The following is an 18,088-nucleotide window of genomic DNA, read 5'->3' on the forward strand; positions in this document are numbered from 1 at the left end:
ATCCACCTGGCTGTGGACTCACCCGCAAATTCAGTGTGGAGCTTGTCTGTGAAGAAGGTGCCAGAATCAAAGTCCATTATCTTCAGCTGGCCAGGTTGAGGAAGAGATTGTCATCATTGAGGCTGTCCTTGGTGTCTCCAGCAGCAGCCCCACCTGCTACAGCTTCTCCAGGGGCTCCTTCTCCTTCCCTGGGGGCCAGACCAGGCTGTCAGTGTTCTGCCCAGGGCCCCAGCCATCAATGAACCAGACAAGCAAACCCAGGGGGATGGTGGCCACCAGTGCTTGCCACACCAGGTCTCCAGCTCAGCTCCAGCCCATGAACTGTGTGTTCCCTTCTGATGATCACTGCTCAGAATAACAGGCAGGACAAAACCAGTCTGGTTTGCTTTGCCAGTGATTGCCAAGAGATGTGTGCAGCTGTTACATGCCAGGCCCCCGGATCCAAATGTGCACAAGGATCTCTCCCATCTTCTAGGGCAAATGAACACCCTGCAGCCAGGGATCCCAGAAAAGGTCTTCTAAGAATGGCCTGTCCAAGGGTTGCATGGACAAACGCCTCTTAATAGCATCTTGGCACTCTGAAGAGAGAAACCAGAAATCACCAGTCAGTTGGAGAAGTTGCCCCCCCATTCCTGTGCCCAGGCCATGCTGGGTGTGCCCAGGGTTGTGTCTAAACATGGATTCTCTGTTTGGAGGAGAGCAGGAGAGCAGGACATGTGCCACCTCCTCAGCAGCTGCCAGAGCAGGATGCTCACGAGCCCGCTGCAGTCTCCCAGCACTGGTATTTCTCCTGTGCCCAGAGATGAGGATTCACCTTGAGAGAGCCCTCGTGGGAACAAGATCCATCCCCAGATGATCTCCTGGTCCCTCCTGAACAGGTGCTTCCCCATGCCCAGGTGGGACAGCAGGAGGCCCAGGGACCAGGGTTCTGGGGACACTGCGGGAGCTGCCCGGGCTGGGCTCATGATTCTGCTGGGGCTGGGCAGCAGGCTGGGCTTCCACTGGGACCAGCAGCAGCTGGAAATACCTCTGGGCATCTCCATTCTCTGCTGCTGCTCAGCAGGAACAATGAAATCAGTCGAGAATTCTGGTTTCTCTTTCTCCTGGTGGATTTTTTCATTTTATTTGACACTCCAGAGGCAATTTCTGTGATTCTATTTCAGCAGCACCAGCAACAGGGCTGTGTTTGAGCACTGCAAAAGTGGCCTGTGAGTCTTTATTTCTCCTTGACTTTGTGCTCAGGGACTTGTGAACATTTCAAATCTGCTACTCATGATGCCTGCAACATATAGCCTCAGCTCCCTGTCACAAAAGCACTCTGGGTAGCACTGATTGAAAAAGATAATTCCAGTTTTACAGATAAAATTCAAGTGGCAAGCAGAAGAATTTGAGCAGCCAAGATCTACAATTACCAAGGCAAAGGCAACAAAGAGGCAAGAAAAGCCTCCTGCTGTCACCTCAGGGTGAGTAAAACAGAGCTGAAAGCAGCGCTGGAACCCGACCCTTTCTCTCTCTGAAGGTTGGGTCAGGGCAGCACCGGCGGGCCTGAGGAATCAGGGCTGTGTGTGTGTGATTGTTGCTCTGCTCCAGAATTCACCTGGAAAAAGCCCTTGGAAGCGAGGCAGGAGCAGGTGGGAAGGGGCCGGTGCTGCTGCTGCTCCTGCCCAGGAGCCCCGGCTGGGCCGGGCCGGCACCCACTGAGCTGCGGCTCCTGCTGCTGCCAGAGCCGGACGGGACTGGGGACAGGGAATGGACACGGGGACAGCAAAGGCCTTGGGCAGGACTGGGGACAGGAAATGGACACGGGGAAAGCAAAGGCCTTGGACAGGACTGGGGACAGGGAATGGACACGGGGACAGCAAAGGCCTTGGGCAGGACTGGGGACAGGGAATGGACACGGGGACAGCAAAGGCCTTGGGCGGGACTGGGGACAGGGAATGGACACGGGGACAGCAAAGGCCTTGGACAGGACTGGGGACAGGGAATGGACACGGGGACAGCAAAGGCCTTGGGCAGGACTGGGGACAGGAAATGGACACGGGGAAAGCAAAGGCCTTGGGCAGGAGTGGGGACAGGGAATGGACACGGGGACAGCAAAGGCCTTGGGGCTGCAGGGATGTTCACACTCAGGCAGCGCCAGCACAGAGCTTCAGCCCACAGTTAACCCCCAGGAAAACGCTGGGAAAGGCTCCATTGCAGCCTTTCTTTACTCGTTGCTGTGAAGGGACCAAAATAAAAGGGGAACAAGCGGGGCCTGACCCCTTCTCTTTTGAGAGGAGCCATGAGGGGCTGTGAGGGGCCATGGGGGCTGTGAGGGGCCATGAGGTGCTGTAGGAGGCTGTGAGGGGTCCTCAAGGGCTGTGAAGAGCAATGAGCAGCCATGGATGGCTGTGAGGGGCCATGAAAGGCTGTGGGAGGCTGTGAGTGGCTGTGGGAGGCCAGGAACCTCATGGAACCAAGGGTCCATTGTGACACTGCAGAACCAAGAAAACTGATGTTGGCAGTACAAAGGGTCATGGAACCAAAAGTCCACTGTTATATTGTGGGCCCTCAGGGAGCCATGGAGACCATTATGGCACTTTGGGACCCATTGGAGCCAAGGGGCCATTGTGACAATGCAGGGCCTTGTATGAGCAAGGGGTCATTGTAGCACGGCAGGGCCTCATGGAATCAAGGGGATCGTAGTGACACTGTGGGGCTCTGTGAGACCACAGGGACATTCTGACTCTGTGGAACCAAGGATACCATTGTTACACACTGTGACACCAAAGGGCCGTTGTAGAAGTCAGGGAACCAATGAGACCATTGGGACATCACAGGGCCTCATGGAACCAAGGGGCCATTGTGACACTGTGTCACCATGGAACCAAGGATACCATTGTTACACTATGGAACATTGTGGAACCAAGGAGGCCATTGTGAACAGGCAAGGGAACCTGCTGATACCATTATGAACTTCAAGGTGTTGTGACACCAAAGGGCCATTGTGGAACTGCAGCACCTCATGGAACCAATGAGACCATTGTGCCACTGAGGGATCTCATGGAATCCTGGAGACCATTCTGTGACTCTGAGGCCTCGTTGAATCAAGAGGCTTGGCAGGGCCTCATGGAAGCAAGGAGACCATTCTGGCACTCTGAGTCTGCATGAAACCAAGGGACCATTGAGACACCACAGGGCCTCATAGAGCCAGAGCAACCACTGTGACTCTGCAAGGTCTGATGGACACTGTGGTCCCCATGGACGTAAAGGGCCAGTGTGACACAGCCAGGTCTTGTGGAACCAAGGGGCCATTGTGACACCACAGGACCTTATGGAACCATGGAGACCATTGTGACACTCTGACACCTCATGGAACCAAGGTGCCTTTGTGTCATTGTGCAGTCCCATGAAACCATTTTGACACTGCAAGGCCTCAGGGAAGCAAGGGGCCATTGTGCCACTGCAGAGCCAAGGAGAACATTGTGATATTGCTGAGTGTCATGGAAACAAAGATCTGCTGCGATACTGTGGGACCTCATGGAACCAAGGGGTAATTGTAAAGCTGCAGGGCTCCAAGGATCCAAGAACATGGAACAGACCTGGTTGACTTGGCCTCCTGGGGCCAGAACAGGTCCAGCTGACCTTGGCATGTTGAGGGTTGCTTCTCATCTGCCCCTGAAATCTTAAAGTTCCGTGCTTGCCTTCCTGTGGGAAAGAATTTTCTTTCTCCTCCATGTGCCTAGTGGCTGAAATTGGGATACCTCCAAATTTGATTATATCCTTGGATTGTTCTCATCTGAAACCTGCCAGGACAGACAGCTCTGTCTGGCCATGGTCTCGTAGGGATGACATTGCATCTGCCTTTAAAGCACTGGGGGACTGTGTTTTTCTCCCAGGGAAAGAAACATCTTTCATGTCCAGGCATACATGGCCAAATGAGGATCTGCCTCTAAAATTCCTTGTATACAAAGATAGCTCCCAGACAAAAGCTGCCAGGAATGTCAAGATTCCCGTGGCTTCCTGAGGGCCAGCTCTCATCTGCCTGTGAAACACTGGGGCTCTATACTTTTCTTCCTATGGAAGAGAACTCTCCTTCTTTTCCAGATGCCCAGGGACAAAACTGGGATTTGGCCTCCCAAATTCCATCTATCCAAGGATTGCTCCTAGACAAATGCTGCCAAGACAAACAGGTCTGGCTGGCCTTGGCCTCCTTGGGACTGCCTCTAATCAGTCTTTGAAACTCTGGGACTCTGCCCTTTCTTTCCTGTGGAGAAGAATTGTCATTCTTGTCCAGGCACCCATGCCTGAAATGGAATTCCAAATCCTAAACTCTACATATATCCAAGGGTTTCTTTCAGACGAAAGCTCCAATGACAGACATGTCTGGCTTGCCTTTGCCTCTGGTGGCTTCCTCTGATCTGCCTTCAAAGCCCTGGGGTTCTGTGGTTTCCTTCCTGTAGAGAAGAACTGTCCTTGTCCAGATGTCCAAGGCATCAAATCCTTGACCACTAGATAGGGACAAAGGAGCTTTGTGCCCCTTTGAAGTGAATTGGTGACTGACGAGAGCAGAGGAGAGCCCTGAGAGAGATGGAAGGGTGGTTTAAGGGATGGTAGATCCTTCTGACATAGTGGAAAACAGCCAGAGAAAAAACGAATTAATGCCAAGGGCAGCTGGGATGGTCCAGAACAGACAGGAGGAGAAAGGAATTTCTCTCCCAGGACGGAGCTGTGGTGCAACACATCACCCAGAAGGAGTCTGGAGCAGCCCAAGGCTTTGTGTGGCCAGGCAGAGGCAGGCAGGATGCAGAGCTGTCAGCAAAGGAAGGGCCAGCGAGGTGGGGCAGCCGGGGGATGATGACAGCCTGCAGGGACAGAGGCGCAGGGCATGGACACCGTAGGACAGCCTGGGCTGCAGAGGGCACAGGGATGGGCAGCAGCTGAAAGGCCCTGCCAGAGCCAACTGCTGCAGCACTTGGGCCATGGCTGCTGGCCCTGGGCCTGAGGCCAGCAGGGGACAAGTGAGCCTTGCTGGGCTGGGGCCTCATTGCCTCCTTGTCCCTGCTCAGCAGCCTGGCAGGGGCCGCCCCATGGTCCTGCCCTTGGCATTGCACATCCCCAGAGCCCAGTGGCCCGGGAAGAGCCCTGAGCAATGAGGGAGGGACAGGATCTGCCTTGGCAGGGGCTGGGGCTCAGCCCTTGGCCCTTTGCATTCCTGAAACACATCCAGGTTTGCTCAGCATCAGAGACACTTTTCCCTGGTTTGTCTCCACTTGTCATCAGTGCCTCTAGTGTTTGGCTCTAACTGGTACTTTGGGGCACTTTCTGAGTCCTGTCCCTCAGTGGGACCTATTAAAACTTAAAGAAACTTTGGCGTATTAATTTGATTTTGAGATCTTTAAAAGTTTTTTGAAAAACACTCTCTCATGGACTGAATCTGATTTTAAAAAAGAACAAACTCCTGAGCAGGTCATTAAAGTCATTGTGTTGTGTCTCCTGGCACAGAGGGAGATACTGGCAACCAGGAAAAGCCTGAAAAAGACATTTCTGCTGAGGAGCAGCTCCTCTCCCAGCCCAGCAGGGCTCAGGGCACTGTCTGCAGGCACTGAGGGCACAGGAGCCAGGCAGAGACAGGCTAAAGGCAATCAGGACTGGGAAGACATTGAGCTGGGACTTCACTTGGGAAAATATCTTCACAGCCCTGGACATGGTGAGTGTGTGGGTGCAGGGCAATGTCCCCTGTGCTCCTGGAGGGATCTCCTGGAGCCAGCACAGCCCACAGCCTGGGGGATGTGTCAGGAGGACTCTCCCAGTTTCTCTGAGGCACAGGAGGAGGAGGAGGATGTGCTGCAAGGCGTGGCTGCCCTGGGCACCGTCAGAGGGACAGGGCAGGATGGCTTCTGCTGCCAGGGACGGCTGCAGGGGCTGAAGCTGGGGCTGCAGCCAGGGCTGCCCAGGGTTGTCCTGCAGAGCAGCTCCTGTAGCCCTCAGGGCTCTTGGCCAGCCCAGGGCATGTGCCACCTGCCAGGGGCAGCTCTCAGCCTGCCTGGCAGCTCCCCATGCACTGTGGGGAGAAGTTGGAGGTGGAAGGAGCCACCCCCATCAGGGCAGATTCCTCCTGCTGTGGAGATGGTGCTGCATGGCCAGGGCTGCTCTCAGCTTTCCCCTCAAGGGAAGGGAAAGGGGCTGTCAGGTGTGTCTGTGTCACTGATCTCCTGCACTGTCCCACTGAGGACCAGCAGATCTGCTCAGATCTCCCTCACAAAGTTCCTCCTCACCCTCCTCTGCCTACAGACAGCAGCAGCAGCACCTTGGCTTGCAGCATCTCAGTTTGTCTGAGCCCTGCTGGCAGGGAGATGCCCCTGGGCAGTGCCCTGTGCTGGGAGGGGTGTGCAGGGCAGAGCTGAGCTCCCAGGGCTGGGATGGGCGCTGGCAGCACTGGCAGGGACAGTGCCTTGGAGAGATAGAAACAGCTCCCAGTCGGAAACATTCCAGGAAGCAGGGAGCAAGACCAACCCTGGATACCCTCTCTCTTCAGGTGCTAGGGAAAGAGAGAAGGGTTTAAAGAGACTGACTTTTAAATTGGAGCCTTCCAAAAGTCCTCTTTATTTTTCCAGCACATTTTAAGTGTGATTCCCCTGAAATAGAGGGAGGTGTAATGAACAAAGTGCACCAGTGTGGGACCAGCAGGTCTGAGTACACTGGGGCACAGGGAGCTGTTTTTCTCTCTGGGCTCGCCAAAGCTATGCTTAAAGAAATGCTGACTATGAGAATTTTTGGCACCTCTGATAAATGGGAAATAACTCAGAACCAACCTCATAGCTGCTTTTCAAGCTAAGGTGAGCTTGAATTTTAAAAATTTTAGTGACATTTTCCCAGTGAAAGTGAAGCAATTTTGAGTGAATGTTTGAGTCAGTGAGTCAGGGGTCTCTCTGAATTCTTCAGAAAAAAATCAGAGTGCAGGGATTGAATTAATTTTAGGGTGAGTTCTAATGCCTTTAGTAAGGGAAAGGTTTCAAATGCCACAGCAGCAGTGAGCATTCTAGTGAAGGTCAAAACATAGTGATATCTTCAGTAGAGGCTCCAAGCCCAAAGTTGTAGACAATACTTAGTCATTTTAGAACTATAGTAAGAATATTGCTTACATTTTTCAAATAGAACAAGATAGAGTGTATGCGTAGTTCTATACATAACCTAGTGTGCTAAGAAACTAAAATTCTAATAAGTTAAAGTGTAGTAGTCCGAGTTTGCATCTTAGCTTGTTGGAAAAATTCTATATAAGACTATATATTATAGTCTGCTTTTAGCCACAGGCTCTAAGCCATTGGCTTTTGCCAGGGCTTCTAACCATTCTAACTTATTGCTACTGCTTTTACTAGCTGATTTGCCACTGCTTTTTGCCATTGCCTTTTAAAACTGATGTGTTTTGTAATAAGATGTGCTTTGCAATAAATAACCTTTTTAACTATTAGTAGCTTTCCTTGTATAAAAGATTACCCAATGATGTAGGAGCCAAAATCTCAGGGCAAAAGCCTAAGAGCTCCGGAGTTTGGTGCCTTAAAGCACCTGAAGGTCAAAGAACCCCCACAAGTGAATTAATACAAAATTAACATAGGATTGACTCCACAAGGTTTTTCCAATTTATCAATGCCTTCTTTCTACAGTCCATGATGCCCAAAGACAGCAAATGTCCAACAGCAGCTCCATCAGCCACTTCCTCCTGCTGCCACTGGCAGACACACGGCAGCTGCAGCTCCTGCACTTCTGCCTCTTCCTGGGCATCTCCCTGGCTGCCCTCCTGGGCAACGGCCTCATCATCAGCGCCGTAGCCTGCGGCCACCACCTGCACACCCCCATGTTCTTCTTCCTGCTCAGCCTGGCCCTCACTGACCTGGGCTGCATCTGCACCACTGTGCCCAAAGCCATGCACAGTTCCCTCTGGGACACCAGGAACATCTCCTATGCAGGATGTGCTGCACAAAATTTCTTATTTCTCCTCTTTATGTCAGCAGAATATTCCCTCCTGACCATCATGTGCTACAACCGCTACGTGTCCATCTGCAAACCCCTGCACTACGGGACCCTCCTGGGCATCAGAGCTTGTGCCCACATGGCAGCAGCTGCCTGGGCCAGTGGCTTTCTCAATGCTCTGCTGCAAACAGCCAATACATTTTCCCTGCCCCTGTGCCATGGAAATGTCCTGGGACAATTCTTTTGTGAAATCCCACAGATCCTCAAGCTCTCCTGCTCAAAATCCAACTACTACAGGGAACTTGGGCTCATTGTGGTTAGTGCTTTCCTGGTTTTTGCTTGCTTTGTGTTCATTGTTTTCTCCTATGTGCAGATCTTCAGGGCTGTGCTGAGGATTCCCTCTGAGCAGGGACGGCACAAAGCCTTTTCCACCTGCCTCCCTCACCTGGCCGTGGTCTCCCTTTTCGTCATTACTGCCACATTTGCCAACCTAAAGCCCCCTTCCATCTCCTCCCTATCCCTGGATCTGGCCCTGTCAGTTCTGTACTTGGTGGTGCCTCCAGCCCTGAACCCCCTCATCTACAGCCTGAGGAACCAGGAGCTGTTGAGCTCAGTGGATACTGATGACTGGAGGATTTCTGGGACATTAAACTGCTGGCCGATTTCTTCAAATCACTTGTACTAAAAGTCATCTTTGATACTTTTTCCTTTGTTTTGGTTTATCATATTGTCCATTAAAAAAATGCTACTGTATGTTCCATTCTTCATTTTGTTTCTCTCCATATTCCCTAAGGCCACAAAATGTGTAAATGAAGGGCTGCGCTCTTGATGGCTTTAAACAAACTAAAGGATTTCTCTCCCAGCAACGTTTTCTCCAGCGATGCCCCTTTTGTTCCCTTCTCTGGAACTGCAGCAGCAATGTCTGTGTGCAGAGCTGGGGCAGATCAGTGCTGGCACAACAGCTGTGCCCAGCAGCAGCAGCACTTGGTGTTGCCAGTGCTGCTCCCATGCCATTGCCCCGCTTCCCTCCTGCCCCTCGTGTTGCTGCAGGGCCTGAGTGCTCTCAGCACTGACCACTGCCACTGACCACAGCCACCGACCACACCTCAACGATCCCTCAACTGACCATACCCCCACTGACCAACCCAATGACCACACCCATATCCAAGTAACAAATGCCCACACCCCACTGACCACACCCTCTGACAACCCAACTGACCATACATCCTCTGACTACACCCTATGGCAACCCCCAATGACCACCATAATTTCCACACCCCACTGATCATCCCAATGAAAACCCCAACTCACCCCACTCCACAGACAACCCCAATGACCATACCCCTAATCCACACCAAATTGACCCTGCCTAATGGCCACATCCACTGCCAGAACCCACTGACCAAACCCTGCTGACAAAACATCTGACCATACACCCACAGACCACTTCACTGGCCACACCACTGACCACACCCCCTGACCACCCAACTGACCACACTCAACTACCAAAATGACCACATTTACTGACCTCACTCACTGACCACATCCAGTGACCACACCCACTGACCACACCCCAATGACGACCAAACTGACCAAACGCACTGACTAGAACCACTGGCTACACCCCTGCTGACCACAAGTGTGGGATAATATTTACAGGAAAATGGACATATGGTAAATGAACCAGCCTAAACCTTCTGAAATTGGTCATCTTAGTGGGTAAAAAAAGCTGATGTTGCAAGAAGAAAGAAGAATCAGAAAGCTGCTGACAAACAAAGAGGTATCAACCTGAGTAAAATCACACTTACAGTATGTCCAAGTTTAGGACAAAACTGAGGGGGAAAACCTCCAAAGGAGCCCCCCAGAGAATAAGCCCCCCTCACAATTCCTCCCCTCGCTGGGCTCGGAAAGAATTTTACTCAGGGGGAAAAGTGGAAAAAACCTATTTATTAACAAACACAAGAAAAACAATTCCCAGAACCAGGAAAGTACAATCTCAGATGACAAAAAACGTTTTCACCAAAGTGCGAGACAGTCGCTGCTGGGAAGGGCGAAAAAGCTTATTTGGCAGGCTCCAGAGGCAGTCTCTGATGTTGAGGTTCCGTCTGGAGCCGGTACAGATATTCGAGATGGAGGAGGGAGGGAAAGCAGCAGCAGCAGGGCAGCAGCAGTCGGGGCAACAGCAAGCTGGGGCAGCAAGCAGCAGCAGCAGCAGCAGCAGCAGCAGCAGCTGGGTAAGCCAAGCAGCACAGCCGGGGCCCCACCCCCCCGGGCGGGGGGAGAAGCGGCACCAGCAGCAGCTCCATGCAGACAGAGAGGTGTGGCAGGGAGAGGAACAGACACAACACTAACCCGGGACATTCCACCCCTTATCCCACATCATGAACGTTGACACACGATTGGGATATATACCCACTAAATACAACGTAAAAGCTTTCATCCAACTTGCTCAAACATTTAACACTTACACATTTCTTCTCATTTCACTTAGTCCTTTAACACTTACATATTTCTTTCTGTCTCATCCTACAATTAGTTCTCCCTGTGGTACACATTGTGTCATTCCATCTTTTTGCAATATTCACTACCGTGCATCCTGGTCTTTGAGCAAAGACTACATGGCGAACTTTTACAGGTAATCTCTCTAATCGAGTAGCGATGTCTTTCCACTCTTTAGCAGCTCAAATTGGTTTTCCTCTGTGCTGCCAGTTCGCCTCTTTTCATCTCTTCAACTATCCCCACAGAGCATTGGCTACCATCTAGGAATCAGTGTATAAATAAAGTTTCGGCCATTTCTCTCTCTTTGCAATGTTAAGGGCCAGTTGGACGGCTTTGAGTTTGGCGAATTGACTAGATTTTCCTTTTCCTTCGGTAGCCTCTGCAATCCATCGTGTGGGGCTCTATACAGCTGCTTTTTATCTCCGATTCATTCCCACGACGTGACAGGAACCGTCAGTGAATAGAGCATATCGTGTTTCTTCTGCCGGTAGCTTGTTGTGTGGTGGAGCTTCTTCAGCCCGTGTCACTGGGTCTTGTTCTTTATCTGCGACATTGAAACTTTCACCTTCGGGCCAGTTTGTAATTATTTTCAGAATTCCAGGACGATTTAGTTTCTTAATTCTGGCACTCTGAGTGATGAGGGCTATCCACTTGCTCTATGTGGCACTGGTGGCATGGTGGGTTGAGGGAAACTTTCCGCTGAACATTCACCCCAGCACTGGTAGTCGGGGTGCCAGGAGGAACTGTGCTTCCGTACCAATCACTTCTGAAGCTGCTTGGACTCCCTCGTAGGCAGCTAAAATTTCCTTCTCCATTGGGGTGTAATTGCCTTCAGACCCTCTGTAACTTCTGCTCTAAAATCCCAGGGGTCGGCCTCGGGTCTCACCAGGCATCTTCTGCCAAAGGCTCCAGGACAGACTATGGTTCCCGGCTGCAGAGTACAGTAGGTTCTTCACATCTGGTCCCATCCTAACTGGGCCAAGAGCTACTGCATGGGAAATCTCCTGTTTAATCTGGGCAAAGGCTTATTGTTGTTCAGGGCCCCAGTGGAAATCGTTCTTCTTACGAGTGACCTGGTAAAGGGGGCTCACAATCTGGCTGTACTCAGGGATGTGCATTATCTAAAAGCTTATGGCACTTAGGAAAGCTTGTGTCTTTTTCTTGTTAGTAGGTGGGGACATAGCTGTAATTTTGTTAATAACATCAGTAGGAATTTGACGCTGTCCATCTTGCCACTTCACTTCCAGGAACTGGATCTCACGCGCAGGTCCCTTAACCTTACTCTTCTTGATGGTGAAGTCGGCTTCCAGGAGAATTTGGATAATTTTCTCTCCTTTCTCAAACACTTCCGCTGCTGTGTTCCCCCATATGATGATGTCATCAATATATTGTAGATGTTCCGGAGCCTCACCCTTTTCCAGTGCAGCCTGGATCAGTCCATGACAGATGGTGGGACTGTGTTTCCACCCCGGGGCAGTCGGTTTCAGGTGTACTGCACGCCCCTCCAGGTGAAAGCAAACTGAGGCCTGTATTTTGCTGCCAGAGGAATGGAGAAAAAGGCATTGGCGATGTCAATGGTGGTATACCACCTTGCTGCCTTGGACTCCAGCTTGTACTGCAGCTCCAGCATGTCCAGCACGGCAGCGCTCAGCGGTGGAGTCACTTCATTGAATGCACGATAGTCCACAGTTAGTCTCCATTCTCCATCAGATTTGAGCACAGGCCAGATGGGACTGTTGAAGCGTGAGTGGGTTTTGCTCACCACCCCTTGGCTCTCCAGCTCACGGATCATTTTATGGATTGGGGTCAAAGCATCTCAAGTTGTCCTATATTGCCGGCGATGTACTATTGAAGTGGCAATTGGTACTCGTTACTCTTCTCCTTTCAGCAGTCCTACTGTAATTGGATTCTCAGACAGTTCAGGCAGGGTGTTCAATTGCCGGATGCGTTATGCCATCACAGCTGCTATCCCGAATGCCCACTTAAGGCTTTTTGGGTTTTTAAAATAGCTGCTTTGAAGGTAATCTATGCTCACAATGCATGGAGCCTCTGGACCAGTTACAATAGGATGTTTCTTCCATTCCCTTCCAGTTAAACTTACTTCAGCTTTCACCAAGGTGAAGTCCTGCGAGCCACCTGTCACACCAGCAATAGAAACAGATTCAGCCCCCACAAATCTTGATGGAATTATTGTACATTGGGCACCTGTGTCAACTAAAGCTCTGTACTTCTGTAGTTTCGATGTTCCAGGGCACCGAATCCACACAGTCTAAAAGACAGGGTTTTCCCTCGCCTCACCCTGACTAGAGGCAGGGCCCCTCTAAGCCTGTTTATCCTTCTTTCCTGGGGCATATGTCTTAGAAGTTCCTTTGAGAGGGTCAGACATGTCATTATCACTATTATATTTGGCACTTTGGGTACGGGCAACAGGAGCAGCTCTCTTTCGGGTGGAACATCCTCTTTCAATCTTGCCTTCCTTCAAATTCCTCACCCGTCGTGCCAGAGCAGCCGTAGGCTTTCTATCCCACCTCTTCATGTTCTCTTTAGAATCCTGCAAGAAAAAATTATACCTCGGCCCGGGGAGTGTACCTCCTCTCTCCATTGGGGAAACGTCTACGTTGGGTGCCAGGACATCTAATTTGCACAGCTGAAATCTGGAGGAGGTCCTCCTTAATTTCGTCCCTGAGCCTCTTATGATTTTCCTTTATCTTGTCCTCTAAATTTTGTAAGTGTGTTTCCATGGCGGCGATTCTGGCATGGGTTGGGCCATGCACAGCATCCATGTATGCCTGGAGCTTCTTCGCCATATCGAGCACCATTTCATATATCTCTTCCTGCTTCATTATTGCCAAGGCAGAGGCGGATTCAGATGGCCTGAGTCGCACAAGCTTTTCTACATTACCGGGGTGCATGGTACTAGGTTTGGATTCCTAGTTGTTATATTATTCCAAAAAATAATCTCCGCCACTGCCCATGAGAGACTCCTGGGGGAACAGGGCTCTGCTCTCTGGCTGGCAACAGCCTGGTTTGGCTGCCGAGACCGCAGGCGGGACTTGAGGCGGGAGTGAAGAGGCAGCGGGCAGCTCGTGTTTGTAGGGGGCTCGAGGCCGTGTGCCCGGAGCGACACGTGGAAACACACTATGGGGAAGGAGGATGAGCTCCAGCTGGAGTGCCTGTGCTGCAAGAACCAGAAGTAATTCAGCCTTGCCAGGGTTTTCCAAGTGTGTGTTGATGTTCCCCAGGAAACGTAAAAATTTGGGGAAATGCCTCTGGCGGAGAGGCTTGCTTCTCCAGCACCGTGCTTCCCCAGGAGCCCCAGTGATGTAGGTGCGGCTGTCTCCCTTTGGCTCCCTGCACTCCTTTCAGGGCCTCCTTGAGGCTCCATGCCCTTAGCAGAAGAGAGTGGGAAGGGAGAAGGCTGTGAAGAGCAGCTTTGGCATCTGCCTGTGCCTGCGGAGACCAACCCAAGCACCTGCAGCAGGGTGTGTTCCCCCCCCTTGAGCACAGGTGTGAGCCAGACCATCTCTGCCCAGCTGAGAGCCCCAAAGTTCTCTCGGAGAGCTGTGAATTCAAAGGCCTTTATTGCACACACTAATGCCATCTCACCTATCTGGTGTGTTTTTAACCCTTGGCAAGATGTGTTTGCCTCTTGCTGCCTGGAAGCTGCTCTGCTCCAGGGCCAGCAGCAAGCAGGCTGCAAGGGCCAGGCACCGTGGAGAGTGTTTCCCTGAGCACTTGGCAGGTCTGGGTGTGTCCTGGGCTGTCTTAGACACCGGGGCACTTTGGGTGAGCTGAGAGCGGCCCCAGGGACCGTGGCCGCGTGTCCAAGCAGCCCGTTGAGACACGGTGGAGCATGGTGACCGTGGAACCGAGTGGAACGCTGTGGAACAGGGTGTCCAAGCAGCCGTTTGTGATACACGATTACACAGGTGCTGGCAGCGAGGCGGCCACGCCAGAGTGCTCGGTGCTCGCGACGGGACAGGACGCAGAGAGCGGAGCTGTGAGGGGACCCCACAGAGCCAGCTCCTTCGTGCCTGACCCGGAGCTTTTCCCAAGCGCTACTCCTGTCGCTGGCCTTGCGGCCAGACTGTGACACCGCTGACTCGGACCTTTCTGAGGGACCTGTCTCGAAGGTGCCCTCGAGGTCAGACAGCGCGATGGCAGGCAGAGTGTTCAGCCTGTTCAAGACCCTTGGGGGAAAAAAGAAGAAAGGCCCTGCAGCTGCCCCAGCACAGCAGCCTCCAGAGCCGGAGCAGTTGCAGCCACTGCAGCATGGTGAGTGGCAGCCCTGGGCCATAGGGCTGGTGCTCGGAGACACCTTGCCCCAATCCCATCCCATCCCATCCCATCCCATCCCATCCCATCCCATCCCATCCCATCCCATCCCATCCCATCCGAACATGCCCACGCACAGGGGCTGGGGCTGCTCTCCCAGCAGCCGTGCTCCGTCCCCTGGCCATCTGGCTGTCCCTGGCCTGGCAGCGCAGGGCTGGGCTGTGTTCTCTGCCCTCTCCTGCGGCCACTCAGCTCTAGCTGCACTTGCTCTGTGCCAGATGCAGTAAAGGACCGGACACAGGAGCAGGATCCCGCCCGTGGCCGCTTCCACAGAGCTGTGCAGGTACCTGTGGCCACCCCCACTTGGGCCGGGCCTGCTGTCCCTGCTCGGCCCAACACCGCGCATGGAGCACAGCATGGAGCGTCCCTCCCTTACCGCCCTTCGTTCTGCTGCAGGTGCTGCGGAGGTTCCTGCGCACTCGGCGTAGGAAGAGCACGGCCACAGCCACCGAGGACTCAGCCCAGCCCGACTGCAGGCCCAGCGAGCTGCAGGCAGAGCCGGGTGCCAGCACAGAGTCCTCTGCAGGCGCAGCAGACTCTGCCATGGCAGCGGCTGAGGGCAGCGCCAAGGCTGGCACGGCCCGGGCTGAGAGCGTGGCCAGCACAGACACCCTCACAGGGAGCATCTCAGACACCGACTCCATGGCCAGCCAGACTGACACTCCTGCTCCCACTCGGGACTTTCCCCAGGAGGAGGCTGCTTTTTCTCCACAGCAGGTAGGCACCCTGGGACCAGAGCTGCCAGGATCGTATGATGTTAGAGCTATCTGGGCTTCCCTCTGGCTAGCTCAGTACTAGAAGGAAGCCCAGAGCCCTGCAGGAACGAGGAAAAAGAACAAAAGAGGCTCCTTCCCGCGAAGGGGTTTCTCAGCTTTATTCCGGATGGCTTCCAGGGAGAAAGAGGAAATAGGAATGCCCGGCTGTGATCTTTAAACCCCCCGCCAGGGGCGGAGGGAAACCAGACCCCAGCCAGTCAGCTTAGGGCGGAGGGGAAAGGGGAGGGGAAAGACTGAACCACAAGATGGGCTATAGGGGAACTCAGGGAGATACCATTCTCAGTGCTACACTAACCAAGTAAATGAAATACAACAGTGTGGCCCCTCAAGCCACGTCCGCTGTGCCCCCTCAGCCTTTGAGGCCAGCACAATGCGGTGGGAATGCAAGAGCTTCTTGGGGGAAGCTGGGGACGTCGCTCCCATGGACAGCTCTCCGAGTCCTTTTCGTGCCCCCTCCAGGTGCCAGCCATCGTGAGGGACATTCACCAGAGACTCATGTACTGTGTCACCGTGGATGCCGGGCTGCAAAATGTCCTTGTGACACTGGCTGACGAACACCCTTTTCAAGTGGTGATGAGTCTCCTGTGCTGTGCCCCATCGTGTGACGGGTACGGGGCACAAATGCCTTGGCAGCTCAGGGCTCACCAGCCTGTAGGGCCATCGCCCTGTACAGCCTGAGCAGTGGAGTCAGGCATAGAGCTCCGGGGCCCTCGGGCCCCCCTGTTTGCTGAGCCTGCTGCCATGCTCCCTCCCTGCCCCTCAGGGCACCGGGGCTCTGTCACCTGGCCCCACTCAGCTGCTCGGGGCTGGTACTGATGCACAGCTCTGCTCCCACAGAGCTGCCGCCCTGATGTGGAGAACCATTGGCTCGTCGGGACAGGTGGTGCAGGACGTGCTTGCAGCACTGCTCTCTGTGATGGAGTCCAGCATGTTCTTCTCCAGAGAGGACAACGAGGCCGTCTTTGCCCTGGCTGTGAGTTTCTGCCACTGGCCTTTGCTCACCCTCCAGGTTCCCTCTCCAGCAGCTCTCCATGCTCTCCCCAGCGCCCTGCAGCTCCCAGCCTCGGGCGCTGGGCTGGAAGCTGGGCTAGGGACAGGCTCAGGAGCAGCAGGCCGGGTGCTCCCCCTGCGTCTCCCCTTGGGCCCTGCCACAGGGAAGCCTCGGCACTGAGCGCTGCCTTGGGGCGCTTTGTCCTTTGCAGGCAACTGTGGTGCTGTGGGTGACTGTCCACGTGCCCGAGTGGCACACTGCAGTACTCCTTCATTCGGCCCGCCTGTTCGTGGCTCTGCTCTTCCAAATTTTCAGCAGCACACAGCAGATGCCACAGGGCGTTGAGAACGTGTGGACTGCGTGCCGGGAGGAGCACCACCTTCCCAGCAACCGCAGCAGGTGCCAGTCGCCCTGCCCTTCCCACGCCCTTGTGGCCAGGGCCAGAGCTCCCAGCGTGACCTGGCCTTTGCTCTGCACACAGGTTTGCAGTGCAGACCATGAAGGCTCTGCTCTGCTGCCTGGGCCGCGATGAAATGCTGGTGGCTCTGGAGCGCAAGCGGGTCTGGGACAACTTGCTCTGTGCCGACACCAAGCACTGTGCAGTGGGGCTGCTGGCCAGGTGAGACCCCCTTCTCCCCGCTGCCAGCATTGGTGCCCTGAGCCCAGAGTGCCCCACACAGTCCCCGTGGTTGTGGCCAGAGGGCCTTGGTACGAAGAGATGTCCGAGCAGACTGGAAAAGGCTGGAAGAGGAGGGGCCCAGGAGCAGCCGCCTCCCCAAGGGCCCACGTCCCCTCTCAGGGTGCTGGGCAAAGATCACACACCTCTGTGAGTCAGTCCTTGCAGAGCTTTGCCCGCCCGGCTCAGAACCTTGGTGCCTTTGTCCCCCTTCCAGGGAGATGCGCCATGGCTTGAGCCCCTTGTGTTCCTGCATCGCCACGCACCTGCTCAGCCTGCCCATCTGGGGGCAGCCTCGCTGGGATCTGCCGGCGCTGGCGTTCTTTGTGGAGGTGAGCCTGAGGGCCGGCAGCTTGGCCCTGCCCAGCGCCGCAGCCAGGGCAGCCACAGCCTGCGCCCCACACGGGGGCTGCTCCCTTCGCTGGGCCGTGCGGGCTCTTGGCCGGGCTCCTCCGGCCCCGAGCCGGTGCCCACGGAGCCCCGGCCCAGCCGGGCCTCGGGGCTGTGCCGGCCGGGGAGGCCAGGGCTGGGCACAGGCAGCTGAGCTTAAGGGCACAGCCCGCGCTGAGCCTTCCCTCCTGGCGCTCTCCGCAGCAGCTGCAGGACAAGAACTAAGAGGCAGAAGATTCAGTGTCCTTTGGCAGCCTCCACTTGCCATTGAAGATGGGACCAGCTGGAGATCCAGGCACAGCTCTTGCTTGTCACAACTGAAACTGTGGCAAGCTCCAGGAGCTCCTGCCATCTCCCTCCCTGCTGGCACCTCCCTCCCTCCATTCCTCAGTCCCTGCCCATCCCCAGTGTTGCTTCCCAGCTCACCCCTTTGCTTCGCGTTGCCTTAATAAAGTTTGGTTTGCTCACTTT

At 54.1% G+C, this 18,088-nt stretch overlaps 1 protein-coding gene across 1 annotated transcript; it reads left to right on the plus strand.

The window, feature by feature from the left end:
* Nucleotides 1-14,368: 14,368 nt before the first annotated feature.
* On the plus strand, nucleotides 14,369-18,088 carry LOC130266561 (uncharacterized). Its single transcript, XM_056515816.1, has 9 exons — nucleotides 14,369-14,724; nucleotides 15,003-15,067; nucleotides 15,181-15,501; nucleotides 16,020-16,168; nucleotides 16,398-16,533; nucleotides 16,763-16,950; nucleotides 17,033-17,170; nucleotides 17,445-17,559; nucleotides 17,822-18,088. The coding sequence occupies exons 1-9, from the start codon at nucleotides 14,607-14,609 to the stop codon at nucleotides 17,840-17,842; spliced, it is 1,251 nt and encodes a 416-aa protein (XP_056371791.1). The 5' UTR covers nucleotides 14,369-14,606; the 3' UTR covers nucleotides 17,843-18,088.

This window comes from Oenanthe melanoleuca, unplaced genomic scaffold (genome assembly GCF_029582105.1).
Source record: "Oenanthe melanoleuca isolate GR-GAL-2019-014 unplaced genomic scaffold, OMel1.0 S086, whole genome shotgun sequence".
In the NCBI taxonomy this organism is placed as follows: Eukaryota; Metazoa; Chordata; class Aves; order Passeriformes; family Muscicapidae; genus Oenanthe; species Oenanthe melanoleuca.